The sequence below is a fragment of the Mycteria americana genome, chromosome 7, assembly GCF_035582795.1.
Source record: "Mycteria americana isolate JAX WOST 10 ecotype Jacksonville Zoo and Gardens chromosome 7, USCA_MyAme_1.0, whole genome shotgun sequence".
NCBI lineage: Eukaryota > Metazoa > Chordata > Aves > Ciconiiformes > Ciconiidae > Mycteria > Mycteria americana.
Window position 1 is genome coordinate 51423925 of NC_134371.1, and position 19220 is coordinate 51443144.

General features: G+C 40.9%; 1 protein-coding gene across 1 annotated transcript in view; it reads left to right on the forward strand.

Annotated features, from left to right (window-relative positions):
* TGFBR3 (transforming growth factor beta receptor 3) overlaps positions 1–19220 on the forward strand; it is a 125143-nt gene that overhangs the window by 74324 nt on the left and 31599 nt on the right. Inside the window, exons 5-6 of the mRNA XM_075508386.1 lie at positions 11673–11856; positions 17618–17786. Of these exons, the coding sequence (XP_075364501.1) occupies positions 11673–11856; positions 17618–17786 (353 nt within the window). The remainder of the gene's footprint in view (positions 1–11672; positions 11857–17617; positions 17787–19220) is intronic.

A 19220-nucleotide genomic window follows, 5' to 3' on the forward strand; every position in this document is an offset into this window, starting at 1 on the left:
AGGCCTCGGCTGCCAAAACTGTACGATTAGCTAAGTATTTTCTTCAGAAAACAGTTTCAAGCTCTCCTGGTTACAAAAACAGGCTTGAAAATGTGAGCAGCAGCAGCACTCATGATTTGTGCCAAACAAGAAGTTGTCTGACCTCAGGAAGTGCCACGGTAAACCTGGCCACTGATGCTGCAGGAAGGGGTGGACTCTTCCTGGTCCACCAGGAAGAGGTCCACTGGGCTCTGCTGGTCACAGTAAGGGCTGAAAGTTGTGGTGCCTCGCGCCGTCGTCCCAGCACGTGCCTGTGGCGCTGGGATAGCACTGCTCCCCGTAAGCTGTGCAGATGCGAGAGCTCGCCTTTCCATTGCAAGGAGTGGACTAGCTCTCAGTGTTGACCCATCCCCAATCACGTTTAAACATCTGAATAGCTCTCCATAACAATTTTGGATCTCTTCAAGTGCCATATAATTTATGTAATCTTCCACCATATTAAGGTTTCTATTTTTCTTTTCTGTAAAGAGCTTGAAGAATGAGATTGCAGAGCAGAAAACACCAGGGTACCGATCCACCATTGCCTCTCCCGGTTTAGTCCCTGCAGTCTCTTTCACTCCAGAACTTCATTCTCTGTGTTCTCTCTCTAAGGCAGTATTTTTGCTGCAAACATAAGCTAACTTCAGTCTCTTATCAGGGGCTCATCAGCCTTCCCGCTTTTCATGTACCAGTTTCTCAGTAGCTAGTGCGGCTTGGGATGATAGGCCATGAGGTTACAAGCTGAACAGCTTAAACTGTGGTGATCATCCATTGCTTTTCCACAGTTCCACTTGGCTCACAAGGACAAATGCATTGTTTTTGCAAAAGCTTTCTGACAAAAGAGCGCAGAATCGTGCAGCACAGAAAACGTAGGAAATCCTGAGTAAGTCCTAGCAGCACCTGTGGGCAAGTGCAATATGCTGAAAAGAAATCAACGGGCTCTAGTTTTGCAGCAGAGCTGCTTGCCTGCGTTGGGCCATGCCAGGTTGCAATCCCTGGGACTGCCTCTGACCTAGAGGAGCCTGTCCCTTGGCAGAATCAAGAGTTCTTGTTTCAGGTGAGTCACGGGGTAGATGGACATACTGCTTCTACTCTAGTAGTGGAGAGGCTCCCTGCCTCCTTGCCAGAGCCTTCAGTAGGTGTTAGAGAATTGAGCCTAGGAGTGTAAATCGCAGCTCCAAGGGAGCTGAGTGCAGAGCTTGCTTCCTTGGCCCTCGTTTGAAAATACTTGATTTATCCGTGTACTTCTGCAGCTCTGTCTTATTCATTCTCCTTAAATGTATAGCCAAGCCAGAAAACAGAGTATTTTGAATCATAAAAGATTTCAAATTTAAAAAACTTTTTTAATGTCCATGAATTCTATGCTCAAAACAGAAATCTGTGTCACACATACCATAGGAGTGTCATAACTATTGTGTCTGTCTCTATGGAAGCCTCGGGCAGGATAATCATTGACTTTCCAGCTTTTCCTTCTGACTTTTTGTACAATACATTCAGTCACTATTTTATTAATATACTGTATGTAAAGTATGAATTGCACTGTTTCATTGATTGATCCCTAGTTAGAAAGGTAAGTAGTGTAAAGAAGTTTAAATGGCAACTTCTGGGACTTACTGCTGATAAAGACAACACCCTAGAGCTGGGTCAAAGTTTGTAGTTAAAGGATCATGTAACCATTAGTGAAGTCCTAGCTGTTTATTTCTTTTTATTACTAGCTATTATTTTTTCCCTGTAAAGCATCATTATAAAGTTCTTAAACTGTTACAGGGAAATGTGTTTGAATAAATAAATAAATAAAAATTACAAATTAATTGTATTAGAAGATCCAAGGTTATTTCTAACAAAGAAGATAACTCCAGGATATGAGCAGATAATGAATTAGATAATGAATCTGTAAAGTGCTGTTAGTACCATTGTACAGGGGAGAAACCAAGGCACACTGAGCTTAAATGATATTTGTGTTGGAGCAGAGGGTAAAGTCAGGGCTGTGTGTTCTCAGTGTCCTCATTAGGAAGATGGCCTGCTACCTTGGCTCTGTGAATTCATTGTTTGAGTTTCCACTAAAGCTAAGCCCCCCCAGATTGCTTTATTTAAAGGAAAGGATGAAAAGATTTAGAGCTTGTGTCAACACGTATCCAAAAGACCAGGAAAATACAGTACTACTGAGTTGGGCTGGAGTTTAAGTTCTTATCATATAGTTCAAGCTTGGATTCTTGCCTTGGGCCTGGTCCTCCATTAGGCAGAAGTTTAAAATGAATAGGGGAGAAAATCCAGCTGTTGGGTGTATGGTTATAGTATAGAGGGAAGCACAAAGTACCTTCTTGATAAACATTTTTAAGTATAAAAATGTAAATTTGGTGTATACATGTGGTTTTGCACTTATTTTTATCATGTGATGCACATAGCTGTACTCAGCACAGTGGCTTGTCACACGCTTTATCTTCATGGAGGCAGCTCACAATTTCACTTTCACAAAATGTCTACTGGTGGCTAAACCTCACACCGGAATAAATTATCATTAAACTTAAGTAGCATGCCCCAACCAAACCAAAGGTGGTGTTCTGTTAACATCAGGCTTTTTTTAATGTCATGTTTTGAAGACTATTTCCCAAACCTGTGGCAGTGAATGGAAGCACAGTGATGCTTACGGAGCAACAGTACTTTGGAGGAAGCCATCTGAGATGGGGCACAGGTGCTCAAGGGAGTTGTTCTTTACTGGGCTATTGCCTTATTGTGTTGTCATTTTGCTTCTTGGGGCATCTTTTCCCATCTATAAACCAGAGAGAAGACTAGTGAATAATCTTAAGAAAAAATTTTGGCATCTTGATAAAAACCTGATATAAATTTCTGTGTGTGTTAGAGAAAAGTGAATATATGGTGACTACCAGTGTGGTGTTAACAATACATTTGGCATAGACAGGGTTATTTTCAGACTCTGCATGAGTTATATATATCTTGATGGGTTAAGTAGGTGGTGCTGGGAAAATTATTGTGATTTTAGTAAAGTAAGTCTTGAGTTTATTCTCATTGTGTTAAAAATAAATATACCTAAGTACCATGGCATTTCAGTCTGAAAATACCTGAAATGGGTTAGTGCATGAACTCTGCCTGACCTAAGTAATTGAAAATCACCACTTTGATTACTGGTGTATCTAGTCATATTAGTCTGATTGGATATTTTTATATGTCACAAAAATACAACAGTTTGGGAATGGGCATTTTCTGTTCAAGTGTTCCTGGGCTGGACCATCAGCCCCCTCACCACTCAGAGAGCAGTGCATAGGTGGGAAGGTCTGCTCAATTCAGCAAGGGGAATATTTAGCATCTGTGCTAAATTTTTTTTTTTTTAACTGAAATGCCAAAATTGTATCCTAAAGGGGGAGTGGGAGAGGAAGTTGAAGGACATCTTCACTGGTGATTAGGCTGGTTAGATTATGACAGATTGTAATTTTACATAAACTAGGCAACACCTGTAGAAAATGCTTTTACCTGTGATATTGTTGCAGGTCAGTCTTGCAGAAAAACCTTACCAGACCTCTCCCACCACTCCACTTTTAAGTTTTCATATGACAAAATAATTTCCTCCCTTTCCATCAAGTCATTATTTCTCTCCTTCCCTAAAAGCAGTTTATTGCAAACATGTCTTGGCAGAAAAACAGGAGTTTTATGAAACTACCCAGAAAGAGGATTTTATAGGTGCTACTCAGCAAGTGATTTTTTTTCTTTAGATTTGGTAGCTTTCTCAATTGCTTTTATAGCCTAGGAATGTCTTTACTGGGCAAGTGAAAGTAGTGCGAATTAAACCAATGAAAGAAGGGACCCAATCCTTTGTGATTTCCTGGCAGAAATCATTGTTAGAATAGATCCAAAACCCTCTTCAATATCTACATATGAGATTTTACATAATATTTGATTTAGGATGTGATGCTTCAGCTCTTTCTCTGAGTGAGTTATTCAGGTGATTGAATGAGTAAGAGTTATGGATGAGAAAGCACTTATGCAAGCAAATAACCTTACTCACAAGAACCCCTTTAATAGGACTGAATGTGTGTGTTAAGTTGGTAAAATGGAGGAAGCAACAGCAGTAATGATAAATACAAAACCAGATCACATGCTCTTGGCTTGATATTTGAAAAGAAAAAAAAAGCTTTAAAGAATAAGTGATAGAATGAAGAGTTTAATTATTAGTCATTTCTGTATTTCTAAGAAGAAAAAAAGCCATGTTCTTATTACTTCAGCCAATAGCTGGTTTATTCCTTTCACTTCATGAAAATATGGTTCACATATTTTGGGTCTCTGCCACCAAACCACAGGCTGTTCTATGGTTTGCACTAGATTTTGGATGACTGACAAAACTCACTGAAAAACAAGTGCTATTTGTTTTCCTGTGCCTAGTATTTAACGGGAAATCAGGAGGCTAAATTTCCAATCATTGGTTAAACAGACCCAGATGTGAACAGAGTGCTCTGCTAGGAGAAGAGTGAGAAAGGATAGGAAATGCATGACTAGTGATAAATTTGGTATAAGTAGTGACCTTTCAAAGTAAAAGCAGTAGATTTTCAGTGTTGCGTAACAGTGTGAAGAGGAATTTAAAAGGACGTTTACATTTCTATAGAATCCTGGGTTTGTTTTTTTCTAAATCTTCATCGTTCTTCTACTCAGGAGCTGGAAATAATCCTGTAGTTGCCCTTTTCCGCTTGGCAGAGTTCGTATTCCTCCTTCCCCTCCCCACACCATTTCCTTGCCTTTTGAAAGAATGTGAAAATAACATTAAGTGTCTAATTAAAAGCAGTGTTTAGTAAACAGTAACTCTCATTATGCTTTTCACAATAGCAGATTTCCCTGGAGACTTTGTCTCGTGGCCTGATTCAACCCCCTGCAAAATCCTGCTTTTCTAAAGTCTATATAACTGGTTTAGTCCCAGAAATATCAGGGAGACCTCAGGCTACGTATGGTAAGGTGGTTGTTCTTACGTTCTTGGCAATAGAGTGGAAGGATTTTGTCAGAAGTACACATGGCAGAAAATGACAGGGTGGTAAATACATGTTTGAAAATGATGCATTGTCCACATTCAGTAAAAGGAGTTTGAGTACAATAACCCTAGTAAGGCATCTTTAAATATCTAGGGGGTTTTTTTCATTCAACGCTTGCTTCATGAAGGCGTTACAGAAGAGAAGTGCTATTTTTGGCTTAGGAAGCAAGATACAGTACGTGAAGCAAATATGCAGTGTATAGTAAAAAATGTCTATATGTGGTAGTGTGATGTCTCAAAATAGGGAAATTTTATGATATATAGGTGTCCTCTGCTTTTACTGTAAGCACTTTGGTTTGGGCAGAAATATTTCAAAAATACCAACTTGCCACTAAATTTCAGAGGAAGCAAGGTGGATCAACGTGCCTTAGTTTCTCCTTTCACGGGATGTTCAAGTCCTGCGCTTTTTTGGAGCCTGGTTTGCTAAGAGTATCACATAGGAGAAGATCTAGTATGAACTGTCCCAGGTGATTTAACCCATCTTTCAAAATGCAGGCTTTATTGCTTGGTGTTTCTTTCAGCTTCAAGAGCGAGCTGTCTTCATGGGTCACTGTGACAACCAAAACTGTGTTGAGAGTGTGGATGGGCTAGGTCTGGGTGCTGCTGCCTCTTGGATCTGATGCTGGTCTTTCTCGTTGCTGCCGCTGACTGACCCTGAGTGCTCCTCCTCCTCACAGTCCCTCTAAGAGCCCAGACCCATCACTTTCAGAGCAAAGGAGGCTGATAGTTAGGCAGACTTGGGCTTTCAGTTAAACCAGGCTGCAAGACTAAGGAAAGAAGCAACATTCTGTCATTTAGTGGTTGGACTGTGTTCCCAGACCCATCTTGCAGGAGGCTGAAGGACCTGCAACAAGTGTCTGCGATGGTCTTTTCCCTTCTGTATGCTCATGGCTCCTTCCCTTCTTTGCTTGCTTCAGTAAACAGCGGGTTTAGCTAGTGGAAGTTTACAGAAGCAGGCAGTGGATTTTGGCAGACTATTGGTGTCAGTGACGTGGAGATAATAAATCACAACAGGTTGTGTTACTAAGTCATCAATTCCAGTGGAAACTATAGCTGCAGTTGCATAGATATGCTTTAATTCTCTCCTCCTCTTCCACTAAATTGAATCTAACTTGAAACAGAATCCCTGGAAAAGCTTCTGCTACCTTATTTTGTTCAGATCAAATGAGTGTTATGTTGAGTCTATTAAGATGTTGTTAGATTAATGTTAGATGAATGGACAATTACCTGTGTGCAATTAATAAACCCCTGCTGAGCCCTAAACTTTAGGAACAGATTTCTCCTTTACACAGATTTTTTTTGTTTGTTTCCTTTTTATCATTCTGGTAACTGTTCCATGGGGGTTTTGAAAGTTGCAGTTGCTTTGACACAGTTTCAACTTTGATGGAAAATCCCAGGATCTTCTTTCTAGATACATAAAGATGTTCAAGAGTCTGATCCCATGAGGTTCTGCTTTCATCCCAAGAATTAAGGCTGCTCAAGACTTTCCTATCAAGATCTTTGGTGGCTGGGAAACTGAGCATCTCCTTGGAAGTAGAATTAAAATCTAAAATGTGATTAAGATAATGCTGCTTCTTTTACGTGTTTGTTTTCAAAAATGTGAAAACTGGAAGTGGAATTTTGTGATGACTGTAAGTGGTCTTGAGAACACTAAACTGAAAATGAAAAGTTTTACTACTGCCTGAAAGTTTCACACCTCTGTCGCTGGTAAGGACTATGCAAAGCTGATAGGTGATTCACAAATGGTGCATGTCATTTCAAAAGCAGCATGTTTCTTAGTCACTTACCAAAGAGAATTGTTCTCTTGGTGATTACTCTATGTTGTATGTGGATTTATGAGCAACGAAGGATATATTTTTGAGTTTCCGAATACCTGATATTTCTCCATCCATGGCTTTACTTTTCCTCTGCAAGGGGACCAAAGGACATCAAAGTACATCACCAGCTGAGTCTGAGCCCCATGTGGGCTGCTCTGAAAGTTGATTCAAGTTTTTTAATTTTATTCTGAGCAGATTTACTCCTCTCCTACATGTTCTGCCACAGGTCTGATACTGTATAGCTCAGATAAAGATATGAAGGATGCTGCTCTTTTCTGCTAGGGTATTTGCCTCAGTCTTGGCTTTATGCGTGGCTGCTTTGGTTGCTTGTGCTGGAGGGGCCTTGGTGGGTAGTGGTATAGCTGTTGCTGTGAGGGGAGGGATTGGTTCATGCTGTGTAGCCGTGGACACTTAACTTTGTATTCCGAGTCATCTCCCAAAGGTGCCTACCTCTCTCTCTCAAGGCTAAATTATGAACTTGCTTCCTACTTGGGAGTTCTGAATTATAACTACATTAAATACTTAAAATGTCATAAAGCAAACAAAGTAAATATCCCCCCTGGATCAGGTTCAAAGAAAAAAAAAGGCAATAAACATTTGAAAGGAGAGAAGGAAATAGGTAAAATAAGAAACAGAAGATGCTATTTTGAGCGTGTGCAGTGTTCATGCTCACCAATGTGTATATTTGAGACGACTCGGGGCTGGTTCTGAGAGTTGTTCCTTTGGGGAAATACTAACTTACGCCATTTGGCACTTCTGCCAGGTAGCTCATGTCTTGAACTACCATGGCAGCCTTGCAAGGGCAGTTTTTGTAAGACTGGAAAGTTTTCTTAAGGGACATATAAAGGCTTTTTTTTTTCCAACATGAGGGGTATATGTTTCCTTGCCTCTGTACAGTGCAAAGAAAATTACAGTCCCAATTTCCCCCAACGGTCAGCAGGGTGGTAGTGTGTGTAATCAAAATATGTTCTTAAACATGTTTTGTTTGATAGAATACTCAGGTTTTGGTAGCAAATTTTCAAAATACTGTACTTGATCCTCGTTTCCTCTGGCTGTAGAGGAGCCCTTTGAACTGCAGTCCTTGCTGTGGTTAGTGGCCACAGCTAGTATCTTTTGGTCTTGCAAACTGATTTTCCATGTCAGGCTTGGAAGTTTCCTCATTTAGCCTCAGAAATGTGACAGGGCATGTAGGTGAACTCAGCAGCAGAGGATGTTTCTGGTGCAGTCACTTTTAATGTCCTCACAACAACAGGAAGAAATGGAGCTGGGGCACTTTTTCCACTCTGCAACCTCTGAAAGTAACCGCTGAAGGAGATGAAGTGAGGAGATAAAAGTGTATGTGGCAGCAGTTTCTTAATCACCCAGTCGGCTGTGTAATGAGCGCTCAGATAAAAATTGTTGATACATTCCCAGATATTGAAAACACTCTTTGGTTTTAATGCTCTGGCTTATCCTAAGTATGTTAGAGAGAGCTGCTTTGGGTTTGTTCTGAAGAGTAAGTAGTTAATGTTCAAGGCAGGTGTTGAAACAGTGGTGGTTGCCTTTTTTGGAAGAGTCTGTTGAATTCTTTCCAGAAAAAATAACGTGCTTGGCTCACTTAACCTTGCCTTAGGTCCGTGTAGTAAAAATCCCAACATTGGCAGGCACAGCAGAACTCTGCTCTCCTTTCTAAAACCTGGTAGTGGAACCAGCATTTCAAATAGGCTTCAGTATGTGATTCAAAAAATAAATTATGATAAGCTTCATGTTTATTTAAAGATGTTTACTGTGTGATCATTTAGTGAGGATGCTTGTGCCAGACTTTTTAGTTGCTCTGCTTTCTGTCTGTCAGTTCCTCCCTAGTAGGACACTGTAACTTTGGGGTTCATTGATAGGATCTGTCTCACAGGAAGACATTTGTCATGCCCCAGGGTGATGCAGAAGGTTTTCAAGTTTTAATTAGTAATAAATGGAAAACCAAGTGTATTCTGAGGAAGAAAGCTGTTGTGTTAGCAGACATTTAAATATCTCAAATATCAAATGAAAAACGTAGTGAAAATGCATTATTGCAAGCTAATGCATTTCTTTGGTCAGTATTTAGAAGGAATAATATTTTCTCTCACGCTTTCCTCAAATGTCTTAAAAGGTTACACTGATACTTCTTTACTCTGATACCGACCATAAAAAGCACCAGAAACATTGTGAAATAGTGTAAATTAAAAGCAATTACTGTGCTTATTGGATAAACTGTAGTATTTTTGAGGTATTTAATGAGGTTTGTTCCTGAGAGTGGAATGCAGCATCTATTTAATATCCCTGCAAAATAATAACTGGTGAAGTCCTTAAATCCTGCAATTTTGATGCACAGGAGATTTTTCTAGTTAGGCCAGGGCTCTACAAAGATGGCCCACATGTCTCAGATATAAAAGACAGCGTTGTTAAGAGGTGCTCTGTATGCGATCCCTGCATGACCTGCCTTGTGCTGTGTCAGTGTCATCCTACGAGAATTTAATGTGTTAAGGAGCATTGTAGAGATGCCCCATAAAACCAAGCCATGGTGTAGCTGCTTCTAAGTGGTGGAAGGACAAAGTGAATGCTGTTTGCTAAATACGTTTTAAAGATAACTGTGTTGCTCTCTTTTCCTAGTATTGTAGATTTGGGGGCAGTGGATTTTCTCTAATGGCAGAGTTTGCTTTCTTATTTAAGAACTATGAGAGTATTGAGAGAATATAGCCTATTCTGTGTTACACTGAATAAAGACTTTTTTCATTGAAAGGAAATGTTTTATGGTAGTCATATGAAAAACAACAAATAAGGAAGATCATTCAGAATTGAAACAGATGTTAGTTTAAACTTTGAAAATTATTCTGGCAAAAGGATTCCTAAGCTGGTTTTTGTGATAGGTCTGGTCAAATTGAACTCTGGGCCTTCTCTTAGAGGAGAATATGTGATAGGTGCATAATAAATGCTAACGTAATAGCTGGAGGCACAGGGAAGAACTTTGAAATTCTTTCCATATGCCAAAGGGTGTAATTTGTGTCTACTTTGACAAATATTTGTAGGTGCTAAACAAACTGATATATAACATCCTGAAATAGTGCTGGGAACAATAGCTCCAGGGAAGGTAATTGGTTGCCATTAGTTAATTTCTGTAATTGGAACCTGACTTCAGATAATCTCTGTTAAATAACTGCTACTGATGTATTTTGTTGTTTAAAAGGTTAGAGAGATACTTATGACCATTATCCTGCTATAACGTGTAAATAATACTCAGGACAGGTTAGAAATTGTTATGATGTCTTTTTCACTCTTCCAATCATCATTAGTAGTTTTGGATTTTCAGTTGGAGAAAAAAAGTACACTTTTGTTCCACCAAAGAAATCTGGGTTGGTAGAAAGACAGGGAAAGGGAAAGGGGAGGAGAGCAGCAGAGTGACTCAGGCTTCTTCCCGGGCTGCTCTGGGGACAGCACAAGAAAATGGTACTTCTTTCCTGAAGCCTTGCCTACTGCAGCAGCCTGGAAGTAGGGGCTGTGTGTTCTATCTGGGCAAGCACTGCTTACACACTACTACAGGGAACATGCCCAAACAAATCTTCACTGATGCTTTCAAACCTGAAAGCTTATTCATCTTGCTGTGCTTTCTCACTCAAGCACATGTTATTCTTGACTTGATGTTTTAGATCTTAGTGAAAGTGTGCGTGGAAGGACCAGCCCAGGTAGGGCGTGCAGGCTGCAGTTCTCAAGCACCTTGAAGGAAGAGACAGTGAAGTGTATGGATGGGTGATGGCTTCTGAGGTTGGGCAGATGAAGGAATGCTCTTTCACCACTTGCTATAGGGACTTCTTGAGAGCTGACACATGTTCTGGAAATGTTGGCCACATCCCTCTGCAGGGACAGGAGAGCCAAAAGGTTGCTGTTGGGAGGATTTTGCTTTGCAGTAAATCTGGAATGACTTGTTTATCTCTCAAGACCAACGCAAGTTGAAGCAGGTCCCAATCTGAAAGAGAGTCTGACCCTGTGCTCTCTTCTTTTCTTGAATGATGCTACTGCCATTTCAATGAAGTTGTATTTGAAAATCTTAGGCTTTCCCACAGAACCCGTTACACTTCTACTTACTGTTTTTCCATTTTGACTATTTTAAACAACATTTTAGTTTTTCCAGTCAAGACCTGAGTTAGTGTAACCTATTTATAAGGCTTTTTCTAAAGATGTATAACTCATCTGCTTTACGTGTTAGACTAAAGCATTTCCTTACTTCCTGTAAATAAAGCAACAGTAAGTATCTTCCCTTTCTATTAGCCTTTCTCCTTCTTTACTCTGTGTTTTTCTTTTAGCCTTTATCTGTCACTGAGCTTGGACTCATGTTCTTTCTGATTCGGGAGTTACTTCAGTAGTTCCTGGTTTTATTGAGCTTCACACCCTTCTCTCCCTTCAGTTCCTCCAACCATCGCCTTCTCACTCTCTCCTGTCTTAGTTTTCCTCTTGCCTTCCAGCCCTCCCCTCGCGCCCACAGTTCAGCTCCCCTTGCAGCGCTGTCGTACCACGTCTGCAGCAGGACGGCTTTGGAGAGTGGCTCAGAGCCCTCCGTTAGTCAGCTGCCACGTGCACCCCAGCCGGGCTGAGGGGTGCTTCATTTTTTAAAAACATCTCTGAAAAAGGGATCATTATGCAGATATTAAAACACGGGAAGCTTGGGCATTGTTGGAAATAAGCCGTAATCACCTTCAGTGAATGCATTTGGGTGTGAGAGATTACATTGCTTAAACGTGCTACCTGTCTGTGTGGATAAATGTACCACATTGAAAATATGTTTTTATTCCCATCAGGTGTCTTTGGGTTCCGTTGTTCAGTTTGAGAAAGGAAATTTCTCCTTGTCAGCAGAAACAGAAGAAAAGCTTTTTCCTGAGAAAAATGAACATCTGCTACAGTGGGCCCAGAAGGAATATGGAGCAGTAACATCTTTCACTGAACTCAAAATATCAAGAAACATCTATATTAAAGTAGGAGAAGGTAAACCAAAACAAAACCAACAGAATTGATAGGCACTTCTAGATGGTGAGAATAAGTCTTGCTGTAGTATTATTTCACATTTCTTATTTTAGTCTTTAAACATACTTCTCATTTTCCAAGAGATGTGATATGAAAGGGGAAGGCAGAGAAATAAGAGCAAGTTTAAAGACCAGACCTTGGATTTAGGCAACTGTTAATGGATTCTGGTGCCATAATTTTACGCTCATAAATATGGATACAATTGGCCAGAATCTTAAGAGGAGTCAAAGCTTCACCTTTTAAAGGGAATAAACTACTTATGGTAATGGTTTGGGTGTTGTCATCTAAAGGACTGAAGTAGAGAACCTGAGGTGGGGGGTAATTTCTAGAAAGACCTGAGTTATACAAGCAAATACTGAAAAAAATAGAAGGATCCAGACTACTTTGAGGCAAAGAATTATTGCTTTCCACACCAAGATAAGTTGCCTCAGTCTGATGTCCTTGTGTATTTTCATCCCAGGGAGTAAGATTTCCTCTCCCGTGCCAAATTCATCAGGTGGCCTAGGGCAGGTGGGAGAGGACTCCAGGTCCTCAGGGATTTCACAGGCCCATATTAGGGTAGGGTTTGGGCTGTAGCTCTGTAGCTGAGCAGCGTTGGAACAAGTTAACAACATGAGCCTCTGCAGCACCTTCTGGCTCATGCTTTCCCTCAGCTGGCTGCCGGTCACATAGCATGTCTTCCGCAGGGGAGTTTCACCTGAGCTGGTCATAAACCGTGGATAACACAAGAGCCACAGCTCTTCTCTTCACTACATTCTTGGAGCAAGGCAGTTGGTTCAGCAGGGTTTATGCCCTACTCATCTCTATTCAAGTTCATTTTCTGGAAAATATCTAGTTACTAAAAGGAACTTTGCAGGGAGAGCAGACTTTCTTCTATTGTGCAGGATGATTGGGGGTGAAATTTTCGCAGGTATGGGATGTTTTAAGCTGTCAGTGTTCTTTACCTAATGGCCTGCAATTCACTTTTTTGTTCTCTGAAGCTGTCATCCAAGTTCAGGCTAAAGCAAACATCCAGGTTTAGGCTAAACCAAAAGCAACAAGAATAAAGGCTGCTAAAAGTGAACTGGAACTGATTCGCATTGCAGCTAGTGGTCCAGGTATTTTGAAACTAATTGTTGTCTCTCAAAAAGTTCAGCAATGGGAAAAGTAGAAATCAATAGAACATTTTATCAACATGCAATGAGTACCGGTGGGCTCAGCATTTACTAGCACCAGCAGCCTAATTTAGGAGTACTTCAGCAATATTTCTAGAGAAACTCCTGCATAGCTGAACTAGTTGGCTACAAAAAAAAACCCCCAAAACCTTCTGTGGAGAAAACATTCTTTCCTAACCACCTGTATCTGATCATTTGATTTCCTAAAGCATGAGGCTTGCCCCCCAAAATCGGAACATGCCTGTGTTGGTTTTATCTAAATCCTGCCAAATCTGTACAGGATTCCCCTGCGCGATTTTTGTTCTACTTGGCACCAGTCTTGGATTTCAATGCCAGAAAATCATTCAGAAATATATTTATTAGCTTATTAAAGTGCTCTTGGAACGTATACATGGGAGTAGTGGTCTCTGCATTGCAGAGATGAACATTTAATTAGACGTGTCAAAAAACAGATAAAATTTTTTTTGTTGATTTGCACGTCTCCAGTCAAACTAAGCAGCTAAATAGGAGAACTTTGCATCATCTTTAGAATGTGTTAAAACACAATTTAATTAGGAGTAAGTACACAAAATGGAACTTGGCAGGCAACCAAAATAGACAGTTTCTGAGAAGGCTCCTGCAAACTAGCTCAGCTGTAACCATATTTGATTTTGATTTAAATTCTTGGCAGAAGAATGAATATCCATGTATGGGGGGGGGTTATGCATGTGTTCGGGGGTGGGGAGAGGGTCAGTTCTTGAACTGCAGCAGTCGTGTGAGGAGTTCTGTGGAAACCACGTGGGACGTGGACCCTTTCGCTGCTCTGCAGAGTCAACGATGGAGTCGGTGGATTCCACAAACCACAGTGTATGCTGATGGACATTTCAGACTTTTCATACAAAACTCACACTCTGCAAGTGCTTTAGTCAGGTACCCTCAGCTGCCAGTCTATGAATCACAGCTAGTATTACTCATAATCTATAGGTGGTCATATGAAGTAGTTCCTTGCTATGTGACCAATACAGAATTTAATGGCAGTATTCATGTAATTGTCTACATTTCACTCAAGTTAGAAGAAGATGTAACATTTTAGAAGTTGAGGTTGTAGCTGAATACAGCAAACAGAAAACACAAGCCAGAGGACAAAAAGATCTGAAGAAGGGTGATCTTTCAGAGGATAAAACTGCTTCTGATGCTATGGGTCTCTGAAATCACTTTTGAAGCTGCAAATGAAAGGCAGCTGCATGAGCTAGCAAACTGGGTCAGGGCCAAGTGCATCTGAATCCTGTTGATTCGAAAGACTGGCTGATCAAATACTGCAGGGATGGTGAGCACAGTGAGAACTTAAAGGGGCCAGAATGAGGGTTTGGAGGAAGGGGGCACAAGAAGTGGGGTTCTCGTTCTTGCTCTGATTTGTGTAGTGAAGGAGATGGCAAAGTAATTGCCGTGATAATCGCTGTCAGATTCTAGAAAGCGGGACTGCTCATGGTGAAAGTGATCTTAGTACATGTTTTTCAGCGGAAGTCAGTTTAATTCCTCATGCTTCAATGAGATACGATTGTACAAGTCAGGAAGACTTATCAGGTAGCTAAATGTTACCTAACGCATCCAGTACCACCAGTGTAAATCCAGGGCAGATGTGCTAGCCTGGAGGGAGCCTAATTTCAACACATTTCTTAGCTAAATAAGAAAAAAATTAGTCAACCATAAGAATAACTAGGCTGGAAAACATACAGTCTGTTTACAGACGGTAACACTGTGGTCCTGTCCTGGCAGAAGCTGAAGCTTCAGTCCTGACTCTGAATTTGTAGCCTGTACACACTAGTGCACGTATCCTGCACACCCGACTTGCTTGGTTTAATACTTGTAGGTTATTGCGTTGTGTCAGGCTTTAGCTGTGTGTCCTGCTGAGGGTGAGCACCGCCGACAGTTTCCACCCTCCCTCCAGAGACCGCTGCAGCCCCTTCCCTGCTTGCGTTTAGACCCTGCCATTAAATGTCAGTTGAGGTTCTGATCTCGTTCATGCTAAGGGGTAGTAAACTGCAAAGTACACACGAAAAAGCCCCGCCATCAGAGCGGCTGAGGAAAATCCCAAACGCCTCGCTTATCCCCAGCTCAGACTTTGAAAGGCAAGCTCTGCTTGGATGGGATTTTTATTGTTGAATCAAACTTCTGCTGCCCAGGGCCCCTGTCTTGGAGAGTGACACCTGATTAACGGCGCTCAATTTCACAAAAACCTCCTCATTATTTTAAGCTGGGATACTTAACTTTTATCCAGTTTAGCCAAGAACCTGCAGATGACACCTAATTTGTGCAGAATAGAGCAGACGGTGTCTGTCCTCGTCTGTAAAATGGAGGTGCTGCCCACAGAAACTACAGATCCAAGTGTGCAACCCTCCGCCTTCATCCGAGCAGCCTGGCACACGCCGGAGGGGAAGGCGGCTGCCAGCCGCCGCGCACAGCTCCGCCGCGTGCCTTCTGGCCAGCGGGGCCCCACGACACCCGGGCGTGCTGGCCGGAGACCCTCCGCTGAGGGTGTTACAGGCGAACCTCATGTCTGATTCTATATTGGGAGTCTGTGGAGATTAGAGAGGCACGGGGTCCATAAACTGTTTGCTGGCTGGTTTAGTAAGGTTTTTAATTGATTGCAGGCACCTGCAGTCCCTTTCCAAAGCAAGTAGGCAGCCCTGAAACTAAAAAAGAAAAGGATTGTAGTGAGCAAAGAAAGATGAAATGGATCCCCTTTTCTTTTCTGTTCCAGCCCAGATCTTGGTAACTGGCACAGACAAGAGTAAATACATTTTGGTGATGGGGGGAAGTAAGTGTGTACGTCACGTAGCCAGTGACAGAGTTAAAATTTGCTGCAGAGGAAAAGCGTGCTATCAAGTGGGGGCCCAGGCTGGGGAGCCTCTGTGCTGGTGGCGGCGAGAGCAGTGGTTCTTGAGAGCTCCAGAGACCTTTAATGGAAGTGCCAGGAGCAGGAACCAAGTTCTTTGCCATGGCAAACGATAGCACGTGTGGTAATTATCCACAAACTACTCAGAAGCTGTTATTTTACGGCTTGAATTGTGTTGTATGGCAGCTGAGAAGCAAATACCTAGTATCTCCGTCTGTGTGTGTATGTATATATATAAATTCAAGCTCAGTGTAGGCCATTTGGGATCATTTTCCATTCTCTGCTGTTGTGGGAGGAGCTGGCAGAACTGCAGCTGCATTCAAGGCGAATCTGGCAGGGCACATACCAGATGTTAGAGGAGTGCTTTGCTTGGGCAGTATGAGTAGTTACAGCCTCATACAGCTTTCATAGATTCTGTAGGGAAGACAGCAAGGTTAATATTCAAAGACTACTTTGTGTAAGATCAGGAGAAGAAACTCCCTTAATTGTTTCTGCAGTGGCCAGGGTCACAGGAGTCTCTGGTCTCCCTGCAAAGTTGTGTAGCACACACAAATGTGCTTCAGGGTGACATTTCAGCTCTTATTTAGGGAGCAAATGCTAACAGTGGTCTCAGCTCAGCTTTTAGGAGTTCGTCCACAGTTTTGCATGCATTATGCATTATATTTGATTTTTTTCTTTTTTCTGTCTTGCTACTGATCTTAATAGGAAAGCCTTCTTTGTAAAGCAAAGGTCAAAGAGCCAGCCGTTTGGAATTATATTCTTACAGGACTTTGTTTCTTTGAACATGATACTTAAGTCCCTCTGTGTATTATGACAATTCATATGTAAAGCTATCTCAGAAACACAAAGTAGTCCTATTTTTCAATGGAAATACTGCTTCTTGGGATACAGTAATGTAGGCTGTGCATGAGAACTTCATACCAAGTGATTATTTTTTGTGTTTTGCATTGTACACTAAGTAATGCTCTTGATCAGCTAGGCAGTTAAAACCAAAAGAGAGATTGAATATCTACTCTAGAATTTCTTAATTTCAGTTATGGATATTATGGTCGGACTTCCTTAATATCAAGAACTGATTTCATCCTTTTCGTGCTATATTCAATTTTCCATGCACAAAAGAACTGCAGTATTTCTAGACAACACTGACTCTGACTACACAATATATAGGAAAATATATTGAGTAAGGAAATGGAAAATATTTTCTGTGATCTTTTAAATGTGGTAAGTTTATAATAACAAGAATAAAACATTTTCTAAAGGGAGAAGGAATTGATCACAAAAGTTTTCTGAGTTAATTTCAAAAGAAAGAAATCTTTTTTTAAAGGTGCAAGGAACAAATTAAATGTATTTTATTCATTTTGAAAAATGCTCACATATTTTCCTTCAGTCTTGTTTTCAGATTTCTCTTTGTAGGGATTTTCTTTTATTAAATATTTAAATCCGTAAATAGAAACTGTTCAGTTTACAAGTATATATTTTACATAAGAGATGTGCCGTGTTATTGCAACGGTGATCTCCCTTTCAATGTTATTAAGTGCTTATGATAGATAATAGATATACCTTTTAGCCTGAAGACTGTATTTTATGTCATAAAATACAGTGCCATGCTGAAGTAAATGCGGTACATACGTGCATGTAAGATGATATCTCTGTGTAAAGGTGCATATGCTTTCTTTTTTTCCCCCCCCTCCAGATCAAGTGTTTCCTCCCTCGTGCAACATAGAAAAGAATTTTCTCTCTTTAAATTACCTTGCGGGATACCTACAACCAAAAACAGCAGAGGGATGCCTTATGTCTAACTTAGTCCAAGAAAGAGAAGTTCATATCATTGAACTAATCACTCCAAATTCCAATCCATACAGGTAAAGTATCATCTAAATAGACTAAATCTGTTTGAAATCATAGCTAAAGATTTCAGCTGCCTATTGAAAATCAAATGAAAGTAGCCATTTCATCCTTACAAGAAGAGCTTGGACCTTAGTAGTTTGCCTTAAATAGAAATTAGTTCTTCAGTATGTAAAGATGTTGGATTCTGCTTCACGATCCCAGGATTTTTCTGGACAAGACTGCAAAGCACAGTTTTTATGGACTGTATCCTGCCCCCCTTCTTGTTCAATCAATCAAATTTTTCCAAGAATAAGGTGAATAAGCGAATATGAATAAGGGCAGCATCTGACAGGGTTTAAGATGAGACCACTGTATGAGGAGGTGAGAGGGAGGTTAAAAGTAACCTTGACCTATAACAGGTAGGGATGACTGGCAGCAAGGCCTAGGGCAGTGGCTCCCAAACAGTGGTCCAGAGGTTGCAAGTGATCTGCGGTCATCCATGGTAATTGTTCCACAGCTGGTCTGCAGAATCATAACAGTATTTTCTGTCAAATTTCCAGTTGAGTTTCAGGGGTATTTTGATAATTGCAAGAAATGCTAAGGGTTGACAGTGGTCCACTGATCAAAGAAGTTTATAACTAGTCGTTAGGGAAAATTACTTAACTCTCTGTACACGTTATGAGGATTATCTAAATTGTCAAAGGTACTGTAGACTTGGGAGGTAGGACATTTAAAACATTCATCCTTTGCTGGTGTCTCCTAGGTCTTAGTGGCAGCACATGAATGAGGTTTGCTTCAGATAGTCATACCTGGAAAAGCTCTTCATAAGTGCTGAGTATGGTTGCTAGAACAGAAATTTGCTATGAAACCTAGATGGTTTTCCCTTTTGCAAGAAGAAAAATACAATTTCATCAGAGATAAGGTAGAATTAAAATCCTGTCTGCGTACTGCAGACACTGGATATCTAGCATTGTCCAATTTTTTGTGCTCCTCATGCAGGTACATATGAGCACATCCCATCCCTGATGAGGAAATCACACAGGGAGATAGAGGTGGGAGGAGGGGTCTTTGCAGGAAGGGTAATTATCTCATTGCAAGGTGGTGAACCCAGAGCCTGAGAATATTCTTGCCTACCAACCTTGGGAGAGTAGGAAAGTGCTGAGATGTAGTGGAAGTGGAGTAGGTAAGCCCAAATGATCTGCCTCTGTGTGGTGTGAGTTGCAGCCCCATCCTGAACAGAGCTGTTCTTGAGCGTCAACATCATTGTAAGTCCCTTGCAGTGTTAACGCAATGACAGCCCTGTCTCCAAGCCCTCTGGACTTTTGGATTTGGCTGATAGTATGGTAGGAATTTGTTTTTCAGGCAATAAGACTGTGAAATGTTTAAATGTTTTGTTATTAAAAGTAAAAAAAGTAATAAGTCAAATCCCTCTTGCTTCGTTCTTAGTTTTGTGTGTTATCCACAGCTAT